Genomic DNA, 21,387 nt, shown 5'->3' with positions numbered 1-21,387 from the left:
GCCTTATAACAAGAGGGTTCTAGGTTTTAATCCCAGTCTGGGCCCTTCTGTGGGGAGTTGGGATGTTCTTCCTTTGCCTTTTCCTCCAACTTCTCCGGCTTCCTCACACAATCCCAACAACGTGCAGATCAGGTTAACTGGCTGCTCTTCATGGCCCCGAGGTGTGAGTGTGGTTGTCTGTTTTTGTGTGCCCGCCCTGTGATTGACTGGCGACCAGTCAAGGGTGAACCTGATTACAGTCATCTGGGACTCCAGACCCCCTGTGATCCAGGCTGATAACTGATATAGAAAACGAATGGATGGAAATTCACACCTGTTTTTCTTTGCCTGCATGTGCTTTTCTTTTTACTCTTTCGTTTCTTTTTGCTCATTTCATTTTTTTTCTTTTCTGCTGTTTGCTTGATAGCAATAGTTGAAGAGAGTCAGCAAAGTCAGATGAGAGAGACAAGATGACAGGGAGCAAAGGGCTCAGGCTGGACCCGAACAGGAACAGGAAGTTGACAAACTGTTGCCAAGGAAACCATAAATCAGACACCATATTTCTGTGGAGACAGGATGAGCAGCAATTTATCAGCTGACAAAAGTCCTGAAGTGAAGTTTATTAATCAGAATTCAGTTTGAGAGAGGAAGCTGAATCTTCATCATCATTATCAGCAACTAGACAACATTTAACCAATAGGATCTGTTCTGTTACAGACATGAAGGCTTCATGAAGCAGGTTCAACATGACCAGACTCTTTCTGTGTGAGCCAAGACCTAAAAAACAGATAATGAGCATCGTGACAGTGGTTATTTTGTTAACTCAGTCTTTCTGTTTCAGACTTTGTGTGTTCACATAAAAGAGGGGGTTTGGTCACCTGACTCTCCTTCTGCACAAAATGGACCAATCACAGGCTGCCTCCTTCAGTCTAGAGGAGCAGGTCATTATACTAGAGAGTTATGAACAATATGAAGTAAATATTACAGATGTTAAAGCTAATATTACAGAATGCTGAAGAAACCTAAAGTCCTAAGTTAATATTTTATTTCACCACTTGGTGCCTGTTTTACCTGACAGCTGCACCCTGCAGAGCTCTGAGGCTAACTAACAAAAAGTGGTGTTGTGGGGATGTAGCTGCTGAGCCTTCAGCAGCTGATCTGTTCAAGATTTGAAGTGTTAACTCGACCAAGATTTCTTAGTTCTGTTACAGACAGGAAGCAGAAAGTTTGCATTTAAATATCTTCCTTCAGCTCAGAGTCTGCACCACTAATAAAGATCATCATCATCAGGAGGAAAATTAATGCAGAGTCAGGGGGTGGGGTGGGGGGATAACACATCACATTATAGCAGCACATCTGATGAGCTTTTTACTCTGCAGTCTGTGGCTTTCATGAAATCTTGCTCTCTCAATCACTTTGTTTCCCTTAATTCCTTCAAACAGGAAACATTCAGCACATGAAAAATGAAGTGAAAATGAGTCATGAGATGATTTATTATTTATTATATAGTCTGAAACTTCTTAATCAAAGAATCAAAAGTCTCCGTGTCATGAATGATCCACCTTGTTACCCAGTCTGTTCTCAGGTCAGGTGGAGCCTCACATTTCCTGCCTGTTATTTTGCAACCTGTGAGAGCCAGTCAGCCTCTCTTTGCCCTCATTAACCTCAAATTGTTTAAGTGATATTTTCCTTCCAGCTTTGAGGTTGTTTTGTGACTACTGCAGAGAATCTGACTGCTGAAGCTCCAGCCTTGTAACAGTCCACGAAGCAGCACGTTCAAATCCATCTCAGTGGTCTGTCTTTCCCATCAGAGTATTTGATGTCTCCGCCCATCCATCCATCCATTTTCTATACCGCTTATCCGTCAGGGTCGCGGGGGAGCTGGAGCCTATCCCAGCTGACTACGGGCGAGAGGCGGGGTTCACCCTGGACTGGTCGCCAGTCAATCGCAGGGCCAACACACAAAGACAAACAACCACACACTCTGATGTCTCCACCCAGATGAAGGAAAGTGTGATCACCCAGCAAGAAACAGCTGTGCTGATTAACTCACCTGACCACCTGTCCCTCTCAAGCAGCTGAAAGCCAAACCACACCCGCCTCCAAACACGCAATTAACAAAGTTAAAGATGAGTTTGACTGATAGTATAATTACTTTTTAGATATTGCAATATTATCATTATCATAAATTCATTTGGCCACAACAATATCACAACAGCCTTCACGTCTCACTCTGAAATCTCATGAGAAGTGATTTGTTGCAGTGGATGCTTGATCTTTATGACTGAAATCAGCTAAAACTCATCCTTGACTTTGGTAATACACTCATACTGGTAGTTCCTGTCCAAAGTCCTTTCACCAATTCTGACTCACATTTCAACCATTGTCTACCTGCAGCAACTCAGAGTGAGACTTGATTTAAGTGTTAATTCTTTAAATTAATGTACTGTCTGTACGTACTGTACATGTTAAACTGAATGAATACCAAGTTGTTTCACTGTCGTGTCACCGAATATTTTCCTGATATTATAATATTTTTTGTAAGATATTTCTCTTTACACTAAATAAATATTCTTCTCCAATTTAACCAAATAATAATGATAATAATAATAACAAAAGCTGGATGCAGGAGTTGCAGACATGTTCAATGGAACATCCAGAATGTACTACTATCCACAGAAAGCACAATTTTAGAAGGTTCTCAGAATCTATAACAAATGTGAAAACAGGATTGATTTTATTGCTGGGACTGTTGGTCTTTTAGCAGGACCCTTAGCCTCCACCCCTGTGTGCACTTTTTATTGATCATTTTAACCGGTTTTGGAATTGAATGTGCTGCTTCGGGAATCACAGCATCCCAAAGACGAATTTATTATACGTGGCACAAAATTCGTCCTCAGAGTGACTGTTCCAGCTTAAGCACAGAGATGGCCAGCCAGCCACATACTCACACGCTCCCCCTGGTGGCTGGAGGTGCACACACCACTTTTGATATTGTTAACATGAGCGCTCACAGTACTTGATCAATAATATACCATGTTAAAATTTATGTTGGGGTACACTGAGGCAGTCATTTTCAGTCAGGTGAACAGCCCTTCTTGGTAAACTGAGTATCCCTCAAGTCTTTCTGACTATAACTTAAAATCACAGTGCACTGTTTCCTGTCCTTGATGTCCATGTCAGTACCAGGAAACTGGCTTCAAAATTCGATGCACCATACAGACAGAACAACCTGACGCAACTTTGAAAACAGATCACTTTAAATGAGTACAAAGCTAACACAGAGCAGTGTGAAAATTAAAGTTTTATCTGATTCACACATACTCTTATGTCTGTTGTAAATTTTTTTAAATTTTGTTTGCTCTCAGAGGCCTTTGCTGTTTATATGAATGTAAGAAGACGATGAATTCCTGAGGTCTCCACCATCAGCAGCAGATCTGAGGTCAGATTACTCCGTGAGGGTTACCCATGATGTACTGGGAGCTGCTTTAGAGTGTTGATATAAACTAGCAGAGGGTCACTTTACTTTGCACAGACAACATGATTGTAAACATCCAATCAGATTACACTCCAGCCTGCAAACTGACCAATCAGGACACAACTCAGTTCAGCAAAAACATCGAACATCTGGAAATCATCAATGTCCTTTCTTTTTTTTTCCTTATTGTTGCCATGATCATGACCTCTGTGTGTGTGTGTGAGAGTTGTAGACAGCTGTTACACACATTAACCTCTATGATGTTTTTTCTTCTCTGTATTCACCAGTACAAGCAGTGGAACATTACTGTGATGTGAACTGGACCAAACTGTTTTCTCTAAAATCTGATCCAGGTTCAGTCTCTTGTCTCAGTGTGTCTCTGCTGCCACCTGCTGGTTCATCTTAACATGTCATGTGTTCATGTTAGTAAAATAAACAGAAAACATGCTGGTGTTGCTTGGAAGACTTAAATGTACAAGTGGAGTCTGACATCATGTGGTCTAAAGTTTTTTGATTATTTCTTAATGTTTTAATAAGACGGTCTGAACCCTAAATACCAACCACTGCTGTTTTCTTTTGTTTTCAGTTTGATCTGAACATTGAAGACTTGACTGCCGGTGACGCGACGGTGATGTCTCACTTGCACCGCAAAGTACAGTCTCGAAATTTTAAGGTTATTCAGGTTTCAGCATGGATCTTTTTTCTTCTTACAAACATGAACATGAAGACAAAAAAAGACTTTTAGGTTCAGCAAGATGAAGCAAAATTTACTCAGCATGTCTGATTTCAATTTAACATGTAAACATTCAGTTTGTTCTTCACAAGAAACATTTCACTCTTCACTTTGTAAACACAGAAAATGTGCTGATCCATGAAAGAAAAAAGAATTTTATTTTTTTCTTTCATTTTGAATTCTCAGGCTCAAATGAATAAAAAGATAGTAATATAAGTAGCTCAATTGTTACATTCAGATCTTTGGAGTTACATGAATAAACATTCATCATCACCAACACACTAATTATTGTAAATTTTATCTTCAAACAGGTGACAGTGCAGCCTGAACAGAAAAGAAAAACACATTTCATACATAGTTAGACAGATTATGAGCAGGATAAGCGAACTTTGATTCATTTAAAAAATATTCTGAGTTTTGGCTGCAGGTGATGATTTTTCAGCTGAAAACAAAATGCCTGCTGACAGGTAGAAGACAAACAATGATCACATGACAGCAGGGCCTTTTCCCAGAATGCCTCACAATATCACAATTACGTGTACATTCAAAACAAAACAAATGCCTAACAACTCTGTTGAGTCAGCTCTTTGGACGGGTCTACCTGAGCAGGTGTTTGTCTCGACAGGAAGTTCATTTGACAGAACATGAATCTAAAAAAAAATTAAAATTTAACAATTAAACAAATTAAACAAACAGTGAAACATGACTCGAACCTTATAGATGAAACAAAGTCTGAGAGGAGAGTGAGACGTTGAGAAGACGCTTCATATAAATCAGAGGCGGTCAGTAGGTGCATGTGCTGACAGGAAGTGGCCTCACTGTTTGTTGCTCAGCTTGAGGAAGCGCTGCGACTTCTGTCTCACCATGCGATGCTGCTGCTGTGCCACCTGAGCCTCTGAAATGGCTGCCTGCAGCTTCTGTGGGTAATCATGGTAATCAGGTGAGACAGGGGCCACACACAGAAACATGAAGTAAACACACACACACACACACATGCATGAACCTGAGCAGTGTTTGAGTCTCTGAGCTGAAGCCTCCTCACTGACTCCTGATCGTCTCTCTTTGACAGCTTCAACTTCTGCTGCTCCTGAGAGAGACAGACAGACAGACAGTCAGACAGACAGGCAGGCAGGCTGGCAGGCAGACAGGCAGACACTGTAATTTCCTGGAGAAACTGATTCTTCTTTTTGTTCAGCTGCTGTTGTCATGCTTTACTCTGATTGGCTCAGCTGTTTGACAACAATAGGAGCCATGATGTGATTGGCTATGTTTATTAATTGCCTCAGATAATACTGAATCAGTAAAATTCATTCCACTTTGATTTGTCAAACTGATTTGAGTGTCAGCTGAATGCGCTGCATGAGGTTTAAGTTTCAGAGCTGAGCATTTTGGAAACAAACAGGAAGCTCGAAAAGCTTTTTGCCAGCCTTCCTGTTGACCCAGCTTGCTGACATAGTTAAAGTTTCAATGTTGTGTTGCAGAAACTGGGGAACCATGAAACACTTGGACGCTTTGAACGAGTCACACATGACTGTTAGCATACTGACCGCTCTGAAATGTCAGTGATCGACAATGAAACAAGTTGAACTTTGAGTGCAGTTTCACCGGTACACCACATTAAGAGCAACTCAGCTGCAGCAAATATCATGTCAAGTTTATTTAGTTATAAACTGACAGGATAGTGGAAACTTTTAGGAATTGCACTTACTGTATACCATAAACTTACTCTATACCATATGATAATACGACTTCCGACGCTGCCACAAACGGACACCTGCCAGAGTTGCTCCTACTTCAACTCATCCCCTTTCTCCACACAGGACAAAACAAGTTATCCTGCACTACAATTAACACTTTAAGATTGTATCCACACCTTATTCGTTGCCCTTCTGCGCCTTATCTGCTGTTATCTATCTATATCTCATGTATATACTATATACTTTGTTATTTTTATAGCACTCTGTCATCTTTTTATATATTATTTTATTTTGTGGGGAAATTACTTTCTACTTTTTTATGCTTCTTTGTACTGCAACCCTGGCACAACAATTTCCTGCGGGATCAATAAAGTTCTTATCTTATCTTACCTTTTGAACTTGGACTGAGACACAGAACATGAATTCACTTCAGATCCCGACTGTCCAGTCGGTGTGTCTGCAGGTTTGATTGATCAGTGAAGTTCAGCTGCTGTGCTTTGTGTGTGTCTCACTGACTGACACACAATTGGGAATCAACACAGCTGATGTACATGTTTCTGAACCAGCAGGATTTTTTGGTACCTTGCAGTAGATCTTCAGCTCAGACCCGGACACTGCTGGAGGCCGGTAGAAGTTCTCAAACATACACTCCCACTCTTTGTTGAAATGACCGACGAAGTCGATCTCCTTGATGCACAGAACCCGTCTACACATCAACACAACACACAGGAACAAAAACAGAGTGAAGCAACAGCAGAGACAAAAAGAGTTTTAGAGGTTCTGAGGCTTCATACCTGTTGGTGATGATGATGTTGGTCTTTCGCTGTCCAGGATACTGAAGGTGATTTCTGAATGCTTCGCCTTCCAGCTGTTTGATCTCTGAACGCTGAAAGCACAGACACACACACACAGAGGATATTCAAACACTTCATCTTTGCGTTTGACTCTGAAGCAGCAGCTCAGCTGTTATTCTAAATGATTTAAACATCGATCTGTAAGGAAACTGGATGGGTTGTGTACATACTGAAAGGTTCACTTTTCTATATTTGACATCTACATGAAAATGGCAGAAAACACAAGAAATAAAAAGACAGAAGACAAATTTAGACAGACATCATACATACCATCACGTCCATGTCATGTCATCTGTCCCCCGATGCCTCACATTCCCTTCCTGTCTCACTCTCTACAAAGCTGCAGATATCTGCACTTCTGACTTTACTTTATATAATGAAACCCATCCAGCTGCTCTGAACTGCAGCAGTCAGGATGTTCTACACAGTGTGAACAAGTGGTTAATAAAGTGAGCTAGAACCAGAAACAGCAGAAGGCATTTTTAACCCTACTTATTTTCTGATTAAATTTAGCTAATCAGTCTTGTCTCAGGTCTCAGGCTGTGAGGGGGTGGCAGGTTGTCCACTCAGCACTGGATTTGTGGTTCAGTCCCTGACTCCTAACCTGAACCCTGACCCAGCAGCATCACTGTGTGACTGTGTGTTTGTGAATGGGAGGTCGACTGTAAACCACTTTGTCCATTATTGTAGAAAAGCGTTTATTCCTTCAGATCTTCACGTCTTTTATTATAAACTGTCTGCTGCACTAAGAATGAAGAAAGTGTGTATAAGGAGTGTAGCTTTATTAAAGGAAAGACGTCACACTCTGTCACTGCGCAGCTGACAGAGACACAGTTTGAGTTTGACACAAAGGTCATGCTAAGATGGTTATGCTTAATATTAGTTCAAAATCACTTATACAAAGATGTCATCACTGTCATCACAAAGGTGGAAAGATGAAATGTCTTGTTTTCAAATACAAGTTCAAGATGAATTCAACAGTGATGTAACAACATTTTACAAAATATTGCTAACATCTACGGGAGAAAACATATTTATTACAGCTTAATGGTAAAATAATTTTTCTGCCTGATTTTGAATAATTAAATTATAAATGGCTATAAACTAAACTGTTTTCAAACTATTATATATAAATGGTTGTAAAGAGAATTAAAAAAACACTCTAGTATTTCAGAAATAAAATGCAGAAATGTTTTCTAAAAAAGTAGCAAGTCAGAGTGTGAAAATGTTTGAGGTATGAGAGAAAGATATTAGTTCTGGCATGCGTAGAATTCTCAGCACAATATTTATAGATTAATGTGTACAGAGCAACGTTCATTGATTAGAGTATAACTGAAAAATTAAATATATATCAACCGTTCTATTAAACAATTAACCCAGAACCCAGAACGAGAAAAATGCAAATTATGGTAACATTATGGTCTTTAACAGCACTTGAATGATGAAGTTAATCGACCCCAAACCCAGTTTATTCCTCATCAGGCTGCATGTGACACAAACAAAAAGAAAAGGAGAAGAAAAGGAAGAAGAAGATGTGGTTAGAAACATTAATAAGACAGATCAGCAAAAACTGTTACTCAGTTTGTAGCAAACTTCACCGTGACTGACCTTTGGTTACTATGACATGTTGTGTTTAAAGGGCAACACACCCAGACAACAACGACTGCTGAACCAGACTATTGCAGACTACGACTACTGAGTGGGTGGCTGTGCAAGTGTGGTGATGAATGCAAACTTTGATGATTAGAAAGGTTAAATGTTGTGGAATTTCCCTTTTAGAGAGACAAAAACTATTTCCTCTGTGTTTTCTGACAAACAGCACATCAGCGATGCTGCTACAACCCTGAGTGGTCCACTGTTTATAAGGGAATGTTCTACTTTTTGGACAGACTCTTGTGTGTGTGTGTGTGGTTTTCAACTGGACACTGTGTATGGGAGGACTGGGGAGGTTCTGTGGGTTGACTGTGGCACAGATACTGTTAATGTTTTGACCTCTGGAGCATCTCTTTTGCTTACTTTGTCTTTGTGAAACATGGGCAGTGCAGTTCTTTTTAAAATGAGTATCTGACTCATCTGTTTCGTGTCAGGAAGTGACAATAGAACAATTAAAGAGTCAAAGACATCAAACCTGGAAAAGGTCGAAACCCTGCGACTCTGTCAGGTCATATGGTCGGATAATCCCGTCCTCCCTGATCAGACGTACTGGGCGCAGTTTGGTCACTTCCTCTGTCGACTCTGCCACTCTGACATCACAACACAGAAACACACATCACTATTAATGATTTCATTTGTTTATCAGGGACAAAGCCCATTGATCAACACCACTGTAAATGAGCCACTGTTAGCCAAAACGCTAAATTTCAACTCTTGTCCCTTGACTAGGAGTGAAATGAAGCATTAAAACAGTAATAATTCATGACACAACATATAAAAGGTTACACCTCCACCCGTATGGAGTGTCAATAAATTAATCAGATTAACCATAAACTCTTGCGTTTTGAACCATCATATCAATGAGCCTCTCTGCTAAAGCTCATCATTGTCACATGATGTGACTGAAGTGGAAGTAAAACGCATGGAAACTGATGGTTTGTCAGGCTTCAGGTGAGCCGATTTCCTTTATGTAAATACAAAAAAGGAGTGGCGGTCAAAGTCAAGGCCCATTCACAGTGAAGCAGGTTCATGTTCAGTGTGCAAGATGCTGTTAGATGCTTCTGTCAGGTGGGAAATCTCACCTTTCATGACCTCTACAGTGATGGCATGAAATAACAACATTGAACAGGTTATCATGACCTGACTGCTGTATCACATGACAGATGGATCCTCTATGGAGAGGAGGAGGGTGAAGGAGATCACTGAGGCAGCTGGGAAATGTTTTAGGACCAGAAGCAGGATGTCGAGGCGACGACAGATTCATTAAAATATATAAGTTGAAAAGTGTTTTTCACGTTTTTCACGTGACTAATATTAACACATACAGTATGTATGTATTACCAATATTTGCTATTTAAATTACAAGTTTTACTAGTATTTATACAAATTTACATACATGTACTGAATAATAACTTACATTTATTTACCAGCAATCACACATATTTAGTACTACTTAAATATACCCATAAATATGAACATTTACATTTTGTTAACCTTGATTTTCTAGTACTTTTCTTTTCTAGTAATTTTCCAAATATTCACTGCTATTAAGTTGAATTTACAAAAAAATCAGTAGTACTGACTGATTTACACTTCACATTTCCATTTACACTAATTTACACATATTAATATTTACTAATAATACTAATATTTTACTAATTAATATGTAATATTTGAGTATTTTTTTTTACTATACTTAGTTCTGTTTTACATTCCTAACAGATCAATATACCAGACATTAAATCTTATCAGTAGTTTACTTCATAGTAATTACTGGCAATATGCATATTGAATGTTAGTTCACATTAAACTTTGTGTAAAAGATCTGATTCAAGTGAATCACAAACATTTACCATTCTTTAGTAAACAAGTCATCTATGATGCCACCTTCACGTTTAATCACTTAAACTGAGCAAGGAAAATTGTTCATTGCTTGACTTGTGATTCAGAGTTGGAGACATCAGGGCTATTTGACACAGCGATGTTGTCCCTGTCAACAACAGTACAATCCATTCAGCTGGTTTTACAGTAGCGATCTCCATATCCGTTTTTTCATAACAAACTGCTCTATACGTAACACAATCAAACTTGAATTACCACTCTGTGATTACATGCCAAGCCAAGTCGCAGTTTACATTCACGTTCATCCAGACCCGCATCTTAAAGACCAGCCAGAGGTGCCACAGCTTTAGCGGTTTTCTGGATATATGAATAACTTTTCACCACGTAAATGAGAATCACTGCCTCGTGTTTAAGCCAGTCGACTCTAACCCTGATGAAAGAACACTCACAAGTTGGATTGATGGCTGTTGAAGGTATATTTCACCATTTTTTACAATTGAATAAACTCATGAGGTTTACTGAACTTTTATTTCTTAAGTTTTCCCATTTTAAAAATAAATACATTTTATATGTATAAAATGGAAGAAAAAAAAAAACATTTCCAAGCATGTTCAATGTGCTCTGACCGATGACAATTGCTGCTGGTTGTCCAGCTGTCACCAATGATTCCTGATCTGACCTGATATGAGCTTGAGAGAGTGAAAGGCTGCTGTTTCCTTGAGACAATAACCGATAATCTGCTGGTTTTGTTTCTGTCTGTGTCTGTTTGTTAACCCAAAGGAACCAAACCAACCAGGCTGAGAGAACTGGCAAAGAAAGTATAAAAAGTCTGTCCTAACAGTCTGTCCATGTTGACAACTGCAGCTCTGTGAGAGGGCAGTTAGTGTGTTTTCTAAGTCTGTTAGCTTCACAAGGTCTTTCTAATCAGAAATTTTCAGTCTTATGCTCACTCAACAGTTTTACGACAAACGGCAACCTTATTGAATTGCAAACTTATCTTTTTAATTGACTGACATCATGTATGTGATTAATGGCACAATTCAAAAATTATCTGTCTCTCATCAGTAACTCTCAGACATATTTTGTTCAGAAATCAGCCCCACAGGAAGCGGGTCACTGCACCTCCCTAAGGATTACAACACAAGATCCTGAAACACATTAACGCCCGCTCCCAAACCTGCAGGTCATGTGACTCCACTCCACTCAACTCCCGATGCTGCAGCGAGCTAAGGGGGCGGAGTTTACAGAGGGATGGGGCTAACAGCAGTGTTAGAGTGATGGATGATGTGAGCATAAATCAGTTCAGAACACACTGGATGAAGATTTCATTTGTGACACGATGCAGCGACTTACCGTCCATCTGCTGCAGGATGCCAACAACATGTAAAAATATACAACTGCTGCACACTGAAGCTCATCTCCTTCATCTGATTGGAACTAAAGGTTACGTTGTACGAAAATTTTATCTGTGGACTAAATGAACGGATACTGAGGGGAAATCATTGCAGAAGATTGATCAAAAACTTTGCAATGATGAAGGAGCTCATCTTCAGTGAGTTTATTATGAAATACTCACTCATGAAAACAAATAAAAAAAACAAAGAACAAAACTCCAGGACACAAAGAACGAGAAAGAAAACAAAAGCAGAAAATGTGAAAATTAGTGTGCAGACAAGAAGAACAGAGGAAACTGCAAACCTTATGAAGCACACAGACAACACATAAAGTTCTTCATTGGAAACAAACTTGAAGTGAAGAAAGTCACACAGAACCCACGTGAAAAAATTAAAACACATCTGTGCAGACGCTTCAGATGAAGCAAAATGAAGTGGAATGTACCTCTGGATGCCCTGGAAGGTGCTGCTGGCCATGTCTACGATGCCGCCTGTCGGCCGAGCAACCACACCCACCAGACCTTTCCCAATGCCCTTAAAGAAACCGGCAGCTCCCTCCTTCTTTGCTCCTGCAGACACACATTTCAAATCCATTTAATTCTCTGCAGGCCTTCACCGTTTGACCTCAGAGTTTTATGTCTTTATGACAGAACAAAGAGATGGCAGGAAATCAGGAGGGAGACCCAGAGGTTTAAGGCTTGATTCAAGAAGAAGAAGAAGAATCAGCTTTATTAGCAGTATATATATTTTTACACACACACACTGAATTCGTCTTCTGCATTTGACCCATCCTTAGCTGAACACACACATGCAACACCCGGCAAATTACATGCAGTGAAACACACACAGGAGCAGTGGGCAGCATCAAGCACCCGGGGAGCATATTGCGGGGTTAAGTGCCTTGCTCAAGGGCACATCAGTCAGCTAATGAGGGGGGGGGGGGCATTTTTCGCATTAATCACTCCATCACACCCAAATGTTTCCTGCCCATCTGGTGGGGGAATCGAACCGGTGACCCTCCGATCACAAGCCACTTCTCCAACCTCTAGGCCACGGCTGCCCCCAAAAAAGCAGCAATGTTACACTTCATAGTCTTAAACCCTCAACCGTCATTACTAAAACCTGCAAAACCTGCCTTTGAACGACCTTAATCATTGAGTTACATTTGTTGATAATATAAAGGAGGATTAGGTTAGCTCTACAAATAATTTGGCCTGATATGATGACAACTTCACACAACAGAACAAAAGACGGTTACTTACCCTCTACAGGTTTGGTGACGATGCCTGTAACACCACCCACGACTCCCTGCAGAGACAGCAGCTGTTACTGAACTCATATCAGCTGATAAGCAGCTTCCAGATGCATAGAGGCTGATTATTCCTGTACCTTCAGCAGTCCTTTTCCTCCTTTAGCCAGACTCTCTCCAAAGTCTTTTGGTGGCCGGTTCATCTCCTCCCGTCGTTTCTGTTGGTACTCTTTATCCATAGTGATGGCTGCCAGGCCTTTACCCACTGAACCTGTGATCCTTGAAACCATACCTGCTGCACCACCTGTAGGACACAAGGAGGAAAAAACAGTCAGCTGCCAACACTGACTGGAGAGCTTGAATTCATCAGACCTTGAAGGGCCCCACAGATTTATCATCACACTACTGTAACTCTGTCAGACCTACAAGGGACAGTTTAATATAAAAAATAAAGAAATACAAGAGATAATACCAGAGATAACATCTTTTTCATTACACATATTAAGCCTGTGAATATTCTCATTCATCCAGGTCATGGTTATCTCAACTAGTCCTTGCCTAGTCAGGTGAGCATGAACTGAACTGGTTGAAACGTGGTGAAACGTCTTCAAAGACAAATAACTAAGTCCAGTTGCATTCCATTGAATTTCCTTGACATTACACATATTCTTCTTCAAAACCTGATGCTAATGTTACCCACAATGTTACAGCAGCAGCTAATCTGGCCTGGTGATCTCACTTCTTTCTAGTTCTAACACAGACCTGTTTTTCTTTTAAAGTTGTAGTTTTTTAGTTGAGACTGACTCAAATGACATCACATGAAGACCTTAATAAGACCTCCCACAGCTCCTCCCAGAGACACAAAATGATTTATGCCGCTTTAAAACATACAGTGGAACTCCAGTCCACCTGGAAACACGCTGAGGTGAAAAATAAAGGATTAACTTTAAAGTTTCAACTGAAAGACTGAAAGAAGTGTTTTAAAATCTCTACCATTGAAAAAAGCAATTCATAAAAAATAATAAATAATAATAATAAATAAAGTTTTCAGTTTGCTATTTTGCACCACAGTTTCTTACCGACAGTGTGACCCAGCAGGCTGCGGACTCCAATCACAAAACCTTCGGCAAACTCCTCCGGACCCTGAACAGCTCCCTGATGAACACAGCAGTCAGAATTATTAACTGTGGGCTAACATTCAGAGTTGAGCCTAGACTCAAGCTCGTCCAGGTCAACTGTGCCAATTACAGACAGTTAAAAGTCATATTTTTTTGCTGTCTGAAAAGAAAAGTAAAGAAAAGCTAATAAGCTACAGTTGCTTGCAGCCATTAATTGTTTCAAAACTCATCTCTGTCAGGACAGCTTGTTAAAACAGGACTCTGCATTGGTAAAAATTAATTTCATATTCTTCAACAGATAGTGTGATCACAGCAGCTCCATTGGAATAAAATTATATCAGTGTTTTAAATCCTGATGTGTTAAGGTCACAAGTCTCACTTTCAAAAAGTTGTTGGTGCTTAACAAAACTTTTTGCCATTTTGTGTGTGTGTGTGTGTGTGTGTGTGTGTGTGTGTTGTGTTACCTGAAAAGGTTCGTAGAAGAAGGCCTCCACTCCTTCAGACAGACCTCGGATCAGTCCAAATGGGTTTCCCAGGACATCCAGACCCAGAACCAAAACATACATCTGCTTAAGGAACTGTGGTCAGAAACAGCATTTTGGCATAATGAGTCTTCAAAATGAAGCTCCTCGTGAGGTTTTGGCTTTGTGGCAGTGAATGATGTTCCCCCACTGATCAGTTATTCAGAAAACTTTTTAAAAGAACGAATGGATGTATGTGATTGTTGTCTTAATTCAGGTCAAACATTTCTGGTGTTGCTAGATTTGGAGGACCAACACCTTGAGGAAGCTCTAAATGTTTCAAGACCAAACTGAAGTGTCATCAAAACAACGAAACAATGAAAAATAGACCGAAGAGAAATGAGAACGGGAGATTAGAATTGGCATTTCTGAAATAATTAAATAATAAAAATGTGAAAGATGCACCAACAACCAGCAGCTCACATGTGGGAGAAATCATTGACACTGACAGATATGCGAGTATCCGTCGTTGAAAATATCAGAAAATATCTGCTTTAGAAAACAGCTTATAAAGATTTACAACAAATACAAGCAGGTCTCTGACTGCTCCGGGCCTTAATCTCTGCAACTTCTCGTGAAGCAGTTATTTGCTTGAAATACTGTAAGTAAACAACACAGGACTCCAACACGGGACCAGTAGTCAATAAAATGAAAATGAAATGAAAGTTGACGTTGCACAAGACCTAAAATGGCTACGTCACAAAAAAAGCAGTGAAGAAATCCAAATATCACATCACAGAGACAAAGACTAGATCACACACCCTAACAGAGAATTGTGGTTTACACAGTCCACCACTAAACCACAAATGTGACCCAGCACAAGAGGAAAGAACGACTGAAGAAGACTTTTACATGAATGGGTTCATGATAACCTAAGAAACAGAAGTGTTACCTGCTCTGTGTAATGTCGGACTACCGCCCACATCAGCTTCTCTCTGCGGTAAAACTGGTACTTCACCTCGAAGAAGGCCAGTCTGAACAAACACCAAACAAAAACAGTCAACTCTAAATCACAAGACAATTTTTACTTTGAGCAACAAATGTTTCCTCTTCTTGTCGTTACAGGTTTTAGATTTAAAACGTGGTGATGGCTTCACAGTGTGCAACACATGTTTGGTCTTGTCTATCAGAGCCCTGTATCTGACCACAGAGCAGTTCTGCGGGGTCCTGCAGGGCTCATAATGCATCTCTCCACAACATGAACAACACTGAGAGAAACAGGAAGTGTCTCACTTGAAGATGAGGTCATCAACGTCAGTCAGTGTTGCTCCAATGCTTTTCAGCAGCAGGTTGAGCGACTGAATGGCCGCAGTCTCCTGAGCCGAGTCGTCACCGCTGGAGCCCAGAGACAGACTGAGATGGAGCTGAAATATAAAATATAGGAACTGAGACAAACTGAAATGAAACAATTTCCAAAGAAAACACAGCAGTATTCAGGACATGAGCCTTTGTCAGTCGAGGTTCTTCTCACAGATACTTAATTCAGGTCTTTAGTTTCGTTATAACGGTCTACATAAATCAATTTTTTGTTGGAATGAACAGACAAATGTTTAATTTAATTAACACAACCTGAAAATGTTTGCACAGGCTGACTCTTGACTTCAGACTACATGTCTCCTTACCTTGATGGGTGAGATGTGGAAATGTTCGAAGAAGCTGAGCCCCGATGTGTCACTGAACGACGCCTCCATCAGCTCGGCCTGCAGCAGTTGCACATCTCGGTCTATGAGCCGCGTCTGAAAGACAAACACCAGCTCAAACATGTCTGACATATGGGTGCTTAAATACAGTTAAACCAGGATTAAAAGTCCTTTATTGGACTCATAAATGCAGTGAAGGAATTGAATTAATGGTGCTGAGTGTAGGGCGGAACGGTGGTGCAGTGGTTAGCACTGTCGCCTCATAGCAAGAGGGTTCCAGGTTCGAATCCCGGTCTGGGCCCTTCTATGTGGAGTTTGCATGTTCTCCCTGTGCCTGCGTGGGTTTTCTCCAGGTTCTCCGGCTTCCTCCCACAATACCAAAAACATGCACATTAGGTTAATTGGCTGCTCTACATTGCCCCCTAGGTGTGAGTGTGAGAGTGTGTGGTTGTTTGTCTTTGTGTGTTGGCCCTGCGATTGACTGGCGACCAGTCCAGGGTGAACCCCGCCTCTCGCCCGTAGTCAGCTGGGATAGGCTCCAGCTCCCCTGTGACCCTGACGGATAAGCGGTATAGAAAATGGATGGATGGGTGCTGAGTGTAGTTCTTGGTAGACACGTATGATTCCAGTGACCAATTTTGAGTAAGAAAAAAGAAAAGAAATTTTTTTTCTTTTTTCATTTCATAAAGTTAACTCTGTGCTGCTTGTGGGTCAGGGAGTTGGACTCTACCTTCTGTCTGTCAGCCTCTGTGTCAGCAGAGGATGTGAACAGAGCAAACATTGCTCCCAGGAAACCCTGGTCAATCTTCACCGCCATCTCCTGAACCAGAGCCATAAAGTACCTGAAGTGCACAAAAAATTTGACATAAGCTAAGTTGTATGATTTAACTTTTCAGACAGGTTATAAACAACACAAGAAAAGAGCTGTTGGTCCATAGACAGATCACTCAATCATAGCACAAAAATCAGCTACCACATGTACACCGAGTCACTTCATCTCAGAAGGAACAGAAAATGCAAACCGATTTACATTCAGATACAGACTGAAATCTGAGGAAACAACAGAAAGAAACTCAAATAATAGAAACTCAGTTCTGTTATGCACTCTGTGACTTGATCACCAATCAGTGGAGGGTTGGACCAAGCGCTGGGGGACACTGCAGGACAGACCTGGTAAACCTGAAATCTGAGGACCCGGTCCATGTGTCCCAGGGGAGTCTGAGTGGGTCATGATCAAAGGGGGCATTTCAGAGTTGTGGTGAGAAGGTCATGGTTGTGACTTTTTCAAGATTCAAGATTCCTTTTGTTGTCATTCAGTACACATCAGCGATGCATAGCAGAACAAAATTACGTGCAAGGGCTCCTTTAAATTAACACAGGACAGCAGTGGAAAAAGAAATAAAATTATACACTCAATGTGTATGAAAACACAAAGTACAAGAAGGCTGGGCTTACTGCACACAGTATGATACGTAAAGTGCACAGTCAGTGTTGTGTTTTGTTTAGCTGCCTGACAGCAGCCTGGCAGAAGCTGCTGTTAAACCTGGCAGTGCTGCCCCGCAGGTAGCGGTACCTCTTGCCTGAAGGTAAGAGGGTGCACAGTCTCTGACAGGGGTGCGTGGAGGCCTTTAGGATGCTGGTCGACCTACTTTGGACCAGTTACTCTGCGCGGGGCAGTGAGGTCCCAGTGACTCCCTCTGCTGTCCTCACCACCTGCTGAGGGCCCTCCTGTCCGAGATTTTTGTGTTCTCAAACTAGAGAGAGATGTGTGCCCTTGTAGAAGGTGGTGAGGATGGATGTGATGAGCTGAACCCTCTTTAGCCACCGCAGAAAGTGTAGACGCTGTTGTGGTTTTTTTCACTAGAGAGGAGGCGTACAAGGACCAGGACAGGCCATCAGACACACAAATCCCCAAGATTCTGAACAGCCTTCAGAACCTGACAGACAACAGAGATAAAGGATGCCTTCAAGCTGAAGGAGTCCAGGCTGGCCAGGAGACTCCTGAAGCAGTATACCACAAACAGGCGGCCAGAAGGACTGCAGCTTCTGTGGTTGAGTCAGTATCAGTCTGTCTCAGAGAGGTTCTGCCAGACTGAGGAGGAGAACCGCTCACCTAAACTCAGAATGTTGTTTGACGTTGAAGGAACATTTTGAGGAACCTTGAAGCCAACTGACTTGTCCTCCTCCGAGGTGGCAGAACTGAAAACTAGGGGGAAGATTTCTATTTCGCAGATCACTGGTAGTGAAAAAGCTCTGATTCATCCTCAAGTGTTGAAAGCTATGGACGCTGCACGGCTGTCTCTTTAAACGTCTCTTCAGTGTCCCACGGAGTTCGGGTACAGTACTGTGGACTGGTAGGTCTAAGGGCAGCTAGCTGAATGAGGGTAATGCTTGACATTTTTAAAAAGCCAAGCGGACTTGGAGACAGGAAATATGTAATCACATGTTCCTGCCTGGCTGCAAACAGCAGCATTACTGACTGAGTGAATATGCAGACATGGAACAGAGTCAGACAAAGGCCTGTTGACATGTACATTTTGCCAAATTCACTTGTTCACCCTCACTCATGTTAACTTGGCTGTGACTCACTTGAACTGCATGATGCTGCTGTGCTGGTTGAACCTGGTGATGATGGACACATCAATAAACGGCTTTGGCTCTGTGGAGGCAGAGAGCTCATCAAACACACAAACTTCTCCCACAGTTACTGGTACAACTTTTGTGTCTTTGTCAACAGTAGAACTAGACGATGGTGCTCTGTCTCTCAGTCACACTGACCGTGTGAATAATCCACATTAAATTATTTTTTTTGTTTTTGTTTTGCTTGGTTCATGTGTTGTTGTGCAGCATCTAATAATATTCATCACTTCCTGCATATTCTTCACAATAAATGCATTTTAATGTGAAACACTGGGAGGCTTTTATTGTGAAATACAAAGCCCTGACAAAAGCCATTTGTGGTCAGCTAAGACTGAGTGGTCATGGTTTTAATGTAGAGATTCTGAAAATGTTTTTGGAGATGATGCATGGACGCAGTAAATTTCATGTCATGTTGATGATGAGTGTAGAAATAGTGAAAACAGATAAACGGGTGAGAATAAAGAAGGTTAAAGTAGATAATTAAGATGATCCACCTGAGTCCAGAGCAATGGATTTCGGAGGAGGAACAGGATGGAAGACGATGGGGAAGATTGCACCTGGCAGCTGGTTGTCCACCTACGTCCAGAAAGCACGTCAGTCATACAGGGTGAGCAAGCATACATAAGCATGTGTGTGTGTTTGAGCGTGTGTTTACCTGCAGCCAGTGCAGCTGGGCCCGCAGGCTGCGCTGGTGCACTGACTGTTTGAACTCCACCTGGATCCCAGACAGGAAGTTCCTCCTCACTGGACAGGAGAAGGGCTGACGCATCATCATGGTGGCTCCACTGAAGTTCACCTGACAACCAGTGCCCTCACATTGTCACTCATGAGAAAGGCAGTCAAATGTATTGTGTCTATGAATGTGTGTTGACCTCCGACCTCCAGATTGTTGTCCAGTTTGACCCAACCCCCCTCTGTCTTCCTGCTCAGCTGACTCTGGTAGGTTTTCTCCAGCAAGTTGATGTTCTTCTGACTGAGTGGTTTCCAGCGATTCTTTGGCTTCATCTCCCAAACCACACCTGAACTACAAATACAAACCATATGTGTATAATTAACTTTTCAAATACCTGGTGATGTGCTTACCTGAGGCCTGTACTGCAACACAAGTTCAACATATACAGGATTCTTTCCTGATATCTGGCTTCTCTAAACATTTATGTTTTCAGTTACATTCATGTTCAGATGCATTTTGATGGGGTGTGATTTACAGTTTTATTCTTTCAGTTGCAAACCCTGCATTATCGGATGGAAATGGGAGCAAATAAAAATAAATATAAAAACATAATTCTAGTGGCACTTTGTGTCTTATAAGTATAACAAGTACAAAGCTTTAGTACTTCAATTAGTCTCTGTCGTGAGATGCTATGACTAAAAGCACAATGCAAATGACTCTGACAGGAGAAATAAATGAAATGAAGAAGACAGGACAAAACCTCTCAGGATCCGTGCATGGAGCTCCTGAATATTCTATAAATAATGACACCCTCTTCCTGTTATCATGAACATAACCTGCTCAGGTGTGCAGAATAAATTATCATGGAGATGTACCCAGGGAAGAAATGAACAACCATCGTAACACCGAAAACTCAGAGTAAATTCCCACAAATCCGGCTTTACAGTATAGGCCGCAGGCGATCTGCTGCTCTTTACCTGGTGATGCCGATGTAAGCAATCTCCTGACGGCTGCTGTTGTTGATGAGTGACAGTCCAAGATTTTGCAGTGACATCCTCACTTCTTGTTGGAACTGTTCAAGTTCCTCAGCCTGCCGAGCCTTCGTCACCACGGCAACGTCCTCTGTGAACAGCAGCACCCGCTGGCGTCCATCCAGGAAAGAAACCCAGTGGACCTGAGACAGGCTGTCATAGGAGAATTGACCCACCTCGTCCTGAACCAAAGACCAGACACAGACTGTCATGGATGGGTGTAATTCTGGGCTTATTTTACGAACTTTAAAAGATCCACAAAATACAAGTTCACAATTAACTCTATCTCACACCAGGACACAAAGCAGTATGGGCATCCTCAGGGTTCTGTTCCTGGTCTTTCGTATTTCAGTTTTTTAATCATTTTTTTTTCTATGGCCACTTAGAGGTAGCACAACAAATTTCTCTCAGTAGTTTTGAAAGACCAGTAGAAAAGCAGCACCATAGAAAACCACACTGTAAAACTATGAATCACAAACCTAAAATAAGAAACACAAACCAAAAGACAGACAAACCTGTCAATCTCAAGCTTAGCATGTGAAGTTTGTCATATTTTTGGAATTACAGTAGTTTTGGGTTGCAGTTTTTCTTAGATTGTTTTCTTTTCTTTTTATCAATGGACAAAATTAACCCCATAGCACAGCAAACCTTCAGCAGGTTCAGCTCTCCAGAATATTCCATACAGCTCCAGTTTAGCATTCGGACACCAGCCGGGTCATCCCACACAAACCGCCGAGCCTCGCCAGGTTTCAACTGGTGGACTACTGCTGAGCCGCTGAGCGTGAGAGAGGGTAGTTAGTTAACTGTCAAAAAGTTCTATTAGGGTTAGCGTTATTTAGCAACATCTTAAAGTGTGTTTGAACAGGTGACATCATTATTGATAGC

The 21,387-nt window shown here is 41.3% G+C and overlaps 1 protein-coding gene across 5 annotated transcripts in view; it reads right to left on the bottom strand.

Annotated features, from left to right (window-relative positions):
* Positions 1–4,327: 4,327 nt before the first annotated feature.
* vps13c (vacuolar protein sorting 13 homolog C) overlaps positions 4,328–21,387 on the bottom strand; it is an 80,972-nt gene continuing 63,912 nt past the window's right edge. For 3 of the 5 annotated variants that reach the window (XM_046398722.1, XM_046398730.1, XM_046398739.1), the window contains 21 exons: positions 21,151–21,277; positions 20,449–20,684; positions 19,678–19,822; positions 19,454–19,594; positions 19,293–19,374; positions 18,748–18,817; positions 16,889–17,000; positions 16,141–16,254; positions 15,752–15,882; positions 15,411–15,492; positions 14,462–14,575; positions 13,959–14,034; positions 13,020–13,183; positions 12,893–12,938; positions 12,076–12,199; positions 8,870–8,984; positions 6,682–6,773; positions 6,470–6,593; positions 5,194–5,277; positions 5,010–5,107; positions 4,328–4,840 (listed from right to left, as the gene is read on the bottom strand). In XM_046398722.1, coding sequence (XP_046254678.1) covers positions 4,753–4,840; positions 5,010–5,107; positions 5,194–5,277; positions 6,470–6,593; positions 6,682–6,773; positions 8,870–8,984; positions 12,076–12,199; positions 12,893–12,938; positions 13,020–13,183; positions 13,959–14,034; positions 14,462–14,575; positions 15,411–15,492; positions 15,752–15,882; positions 16,141–16,254; positions 16,889–17,000; positions 18,748–18,817; positions 19,293–19,374; positions 19,454–19,594; positions 19,678–19,822; positions 20,449–20,684; positions 21,151–21,277 — 2,365 coding nt within the window. In that variant the 3' untranslated portion in view covers positions 4,328–4,752. The other 2 variants (XM_046398756.1, XM_046398748.1) reach the window with 2 other exon arrangements.

The sequence above is a fragment of the Scatophagus argus genome, chromosome 1 (genome assembly GCF_020382885.2).
Source record: "Scatophagus argus isolate fScaArg1 chromosome 1, fScaArg1.pri, whole genome shotgun sequence".
Taxonomy (NCBI): domain Eukaryota; kingdom Metazoa; phylum Chordata; class Actinopteri; family Scatophagidae; genus Scatophagus; species Scatophagus argus.
Note: the sequence above shows the minus strand (reverse complement) of the source record. Positions and strands in the feature narration are given on the sequence as shown.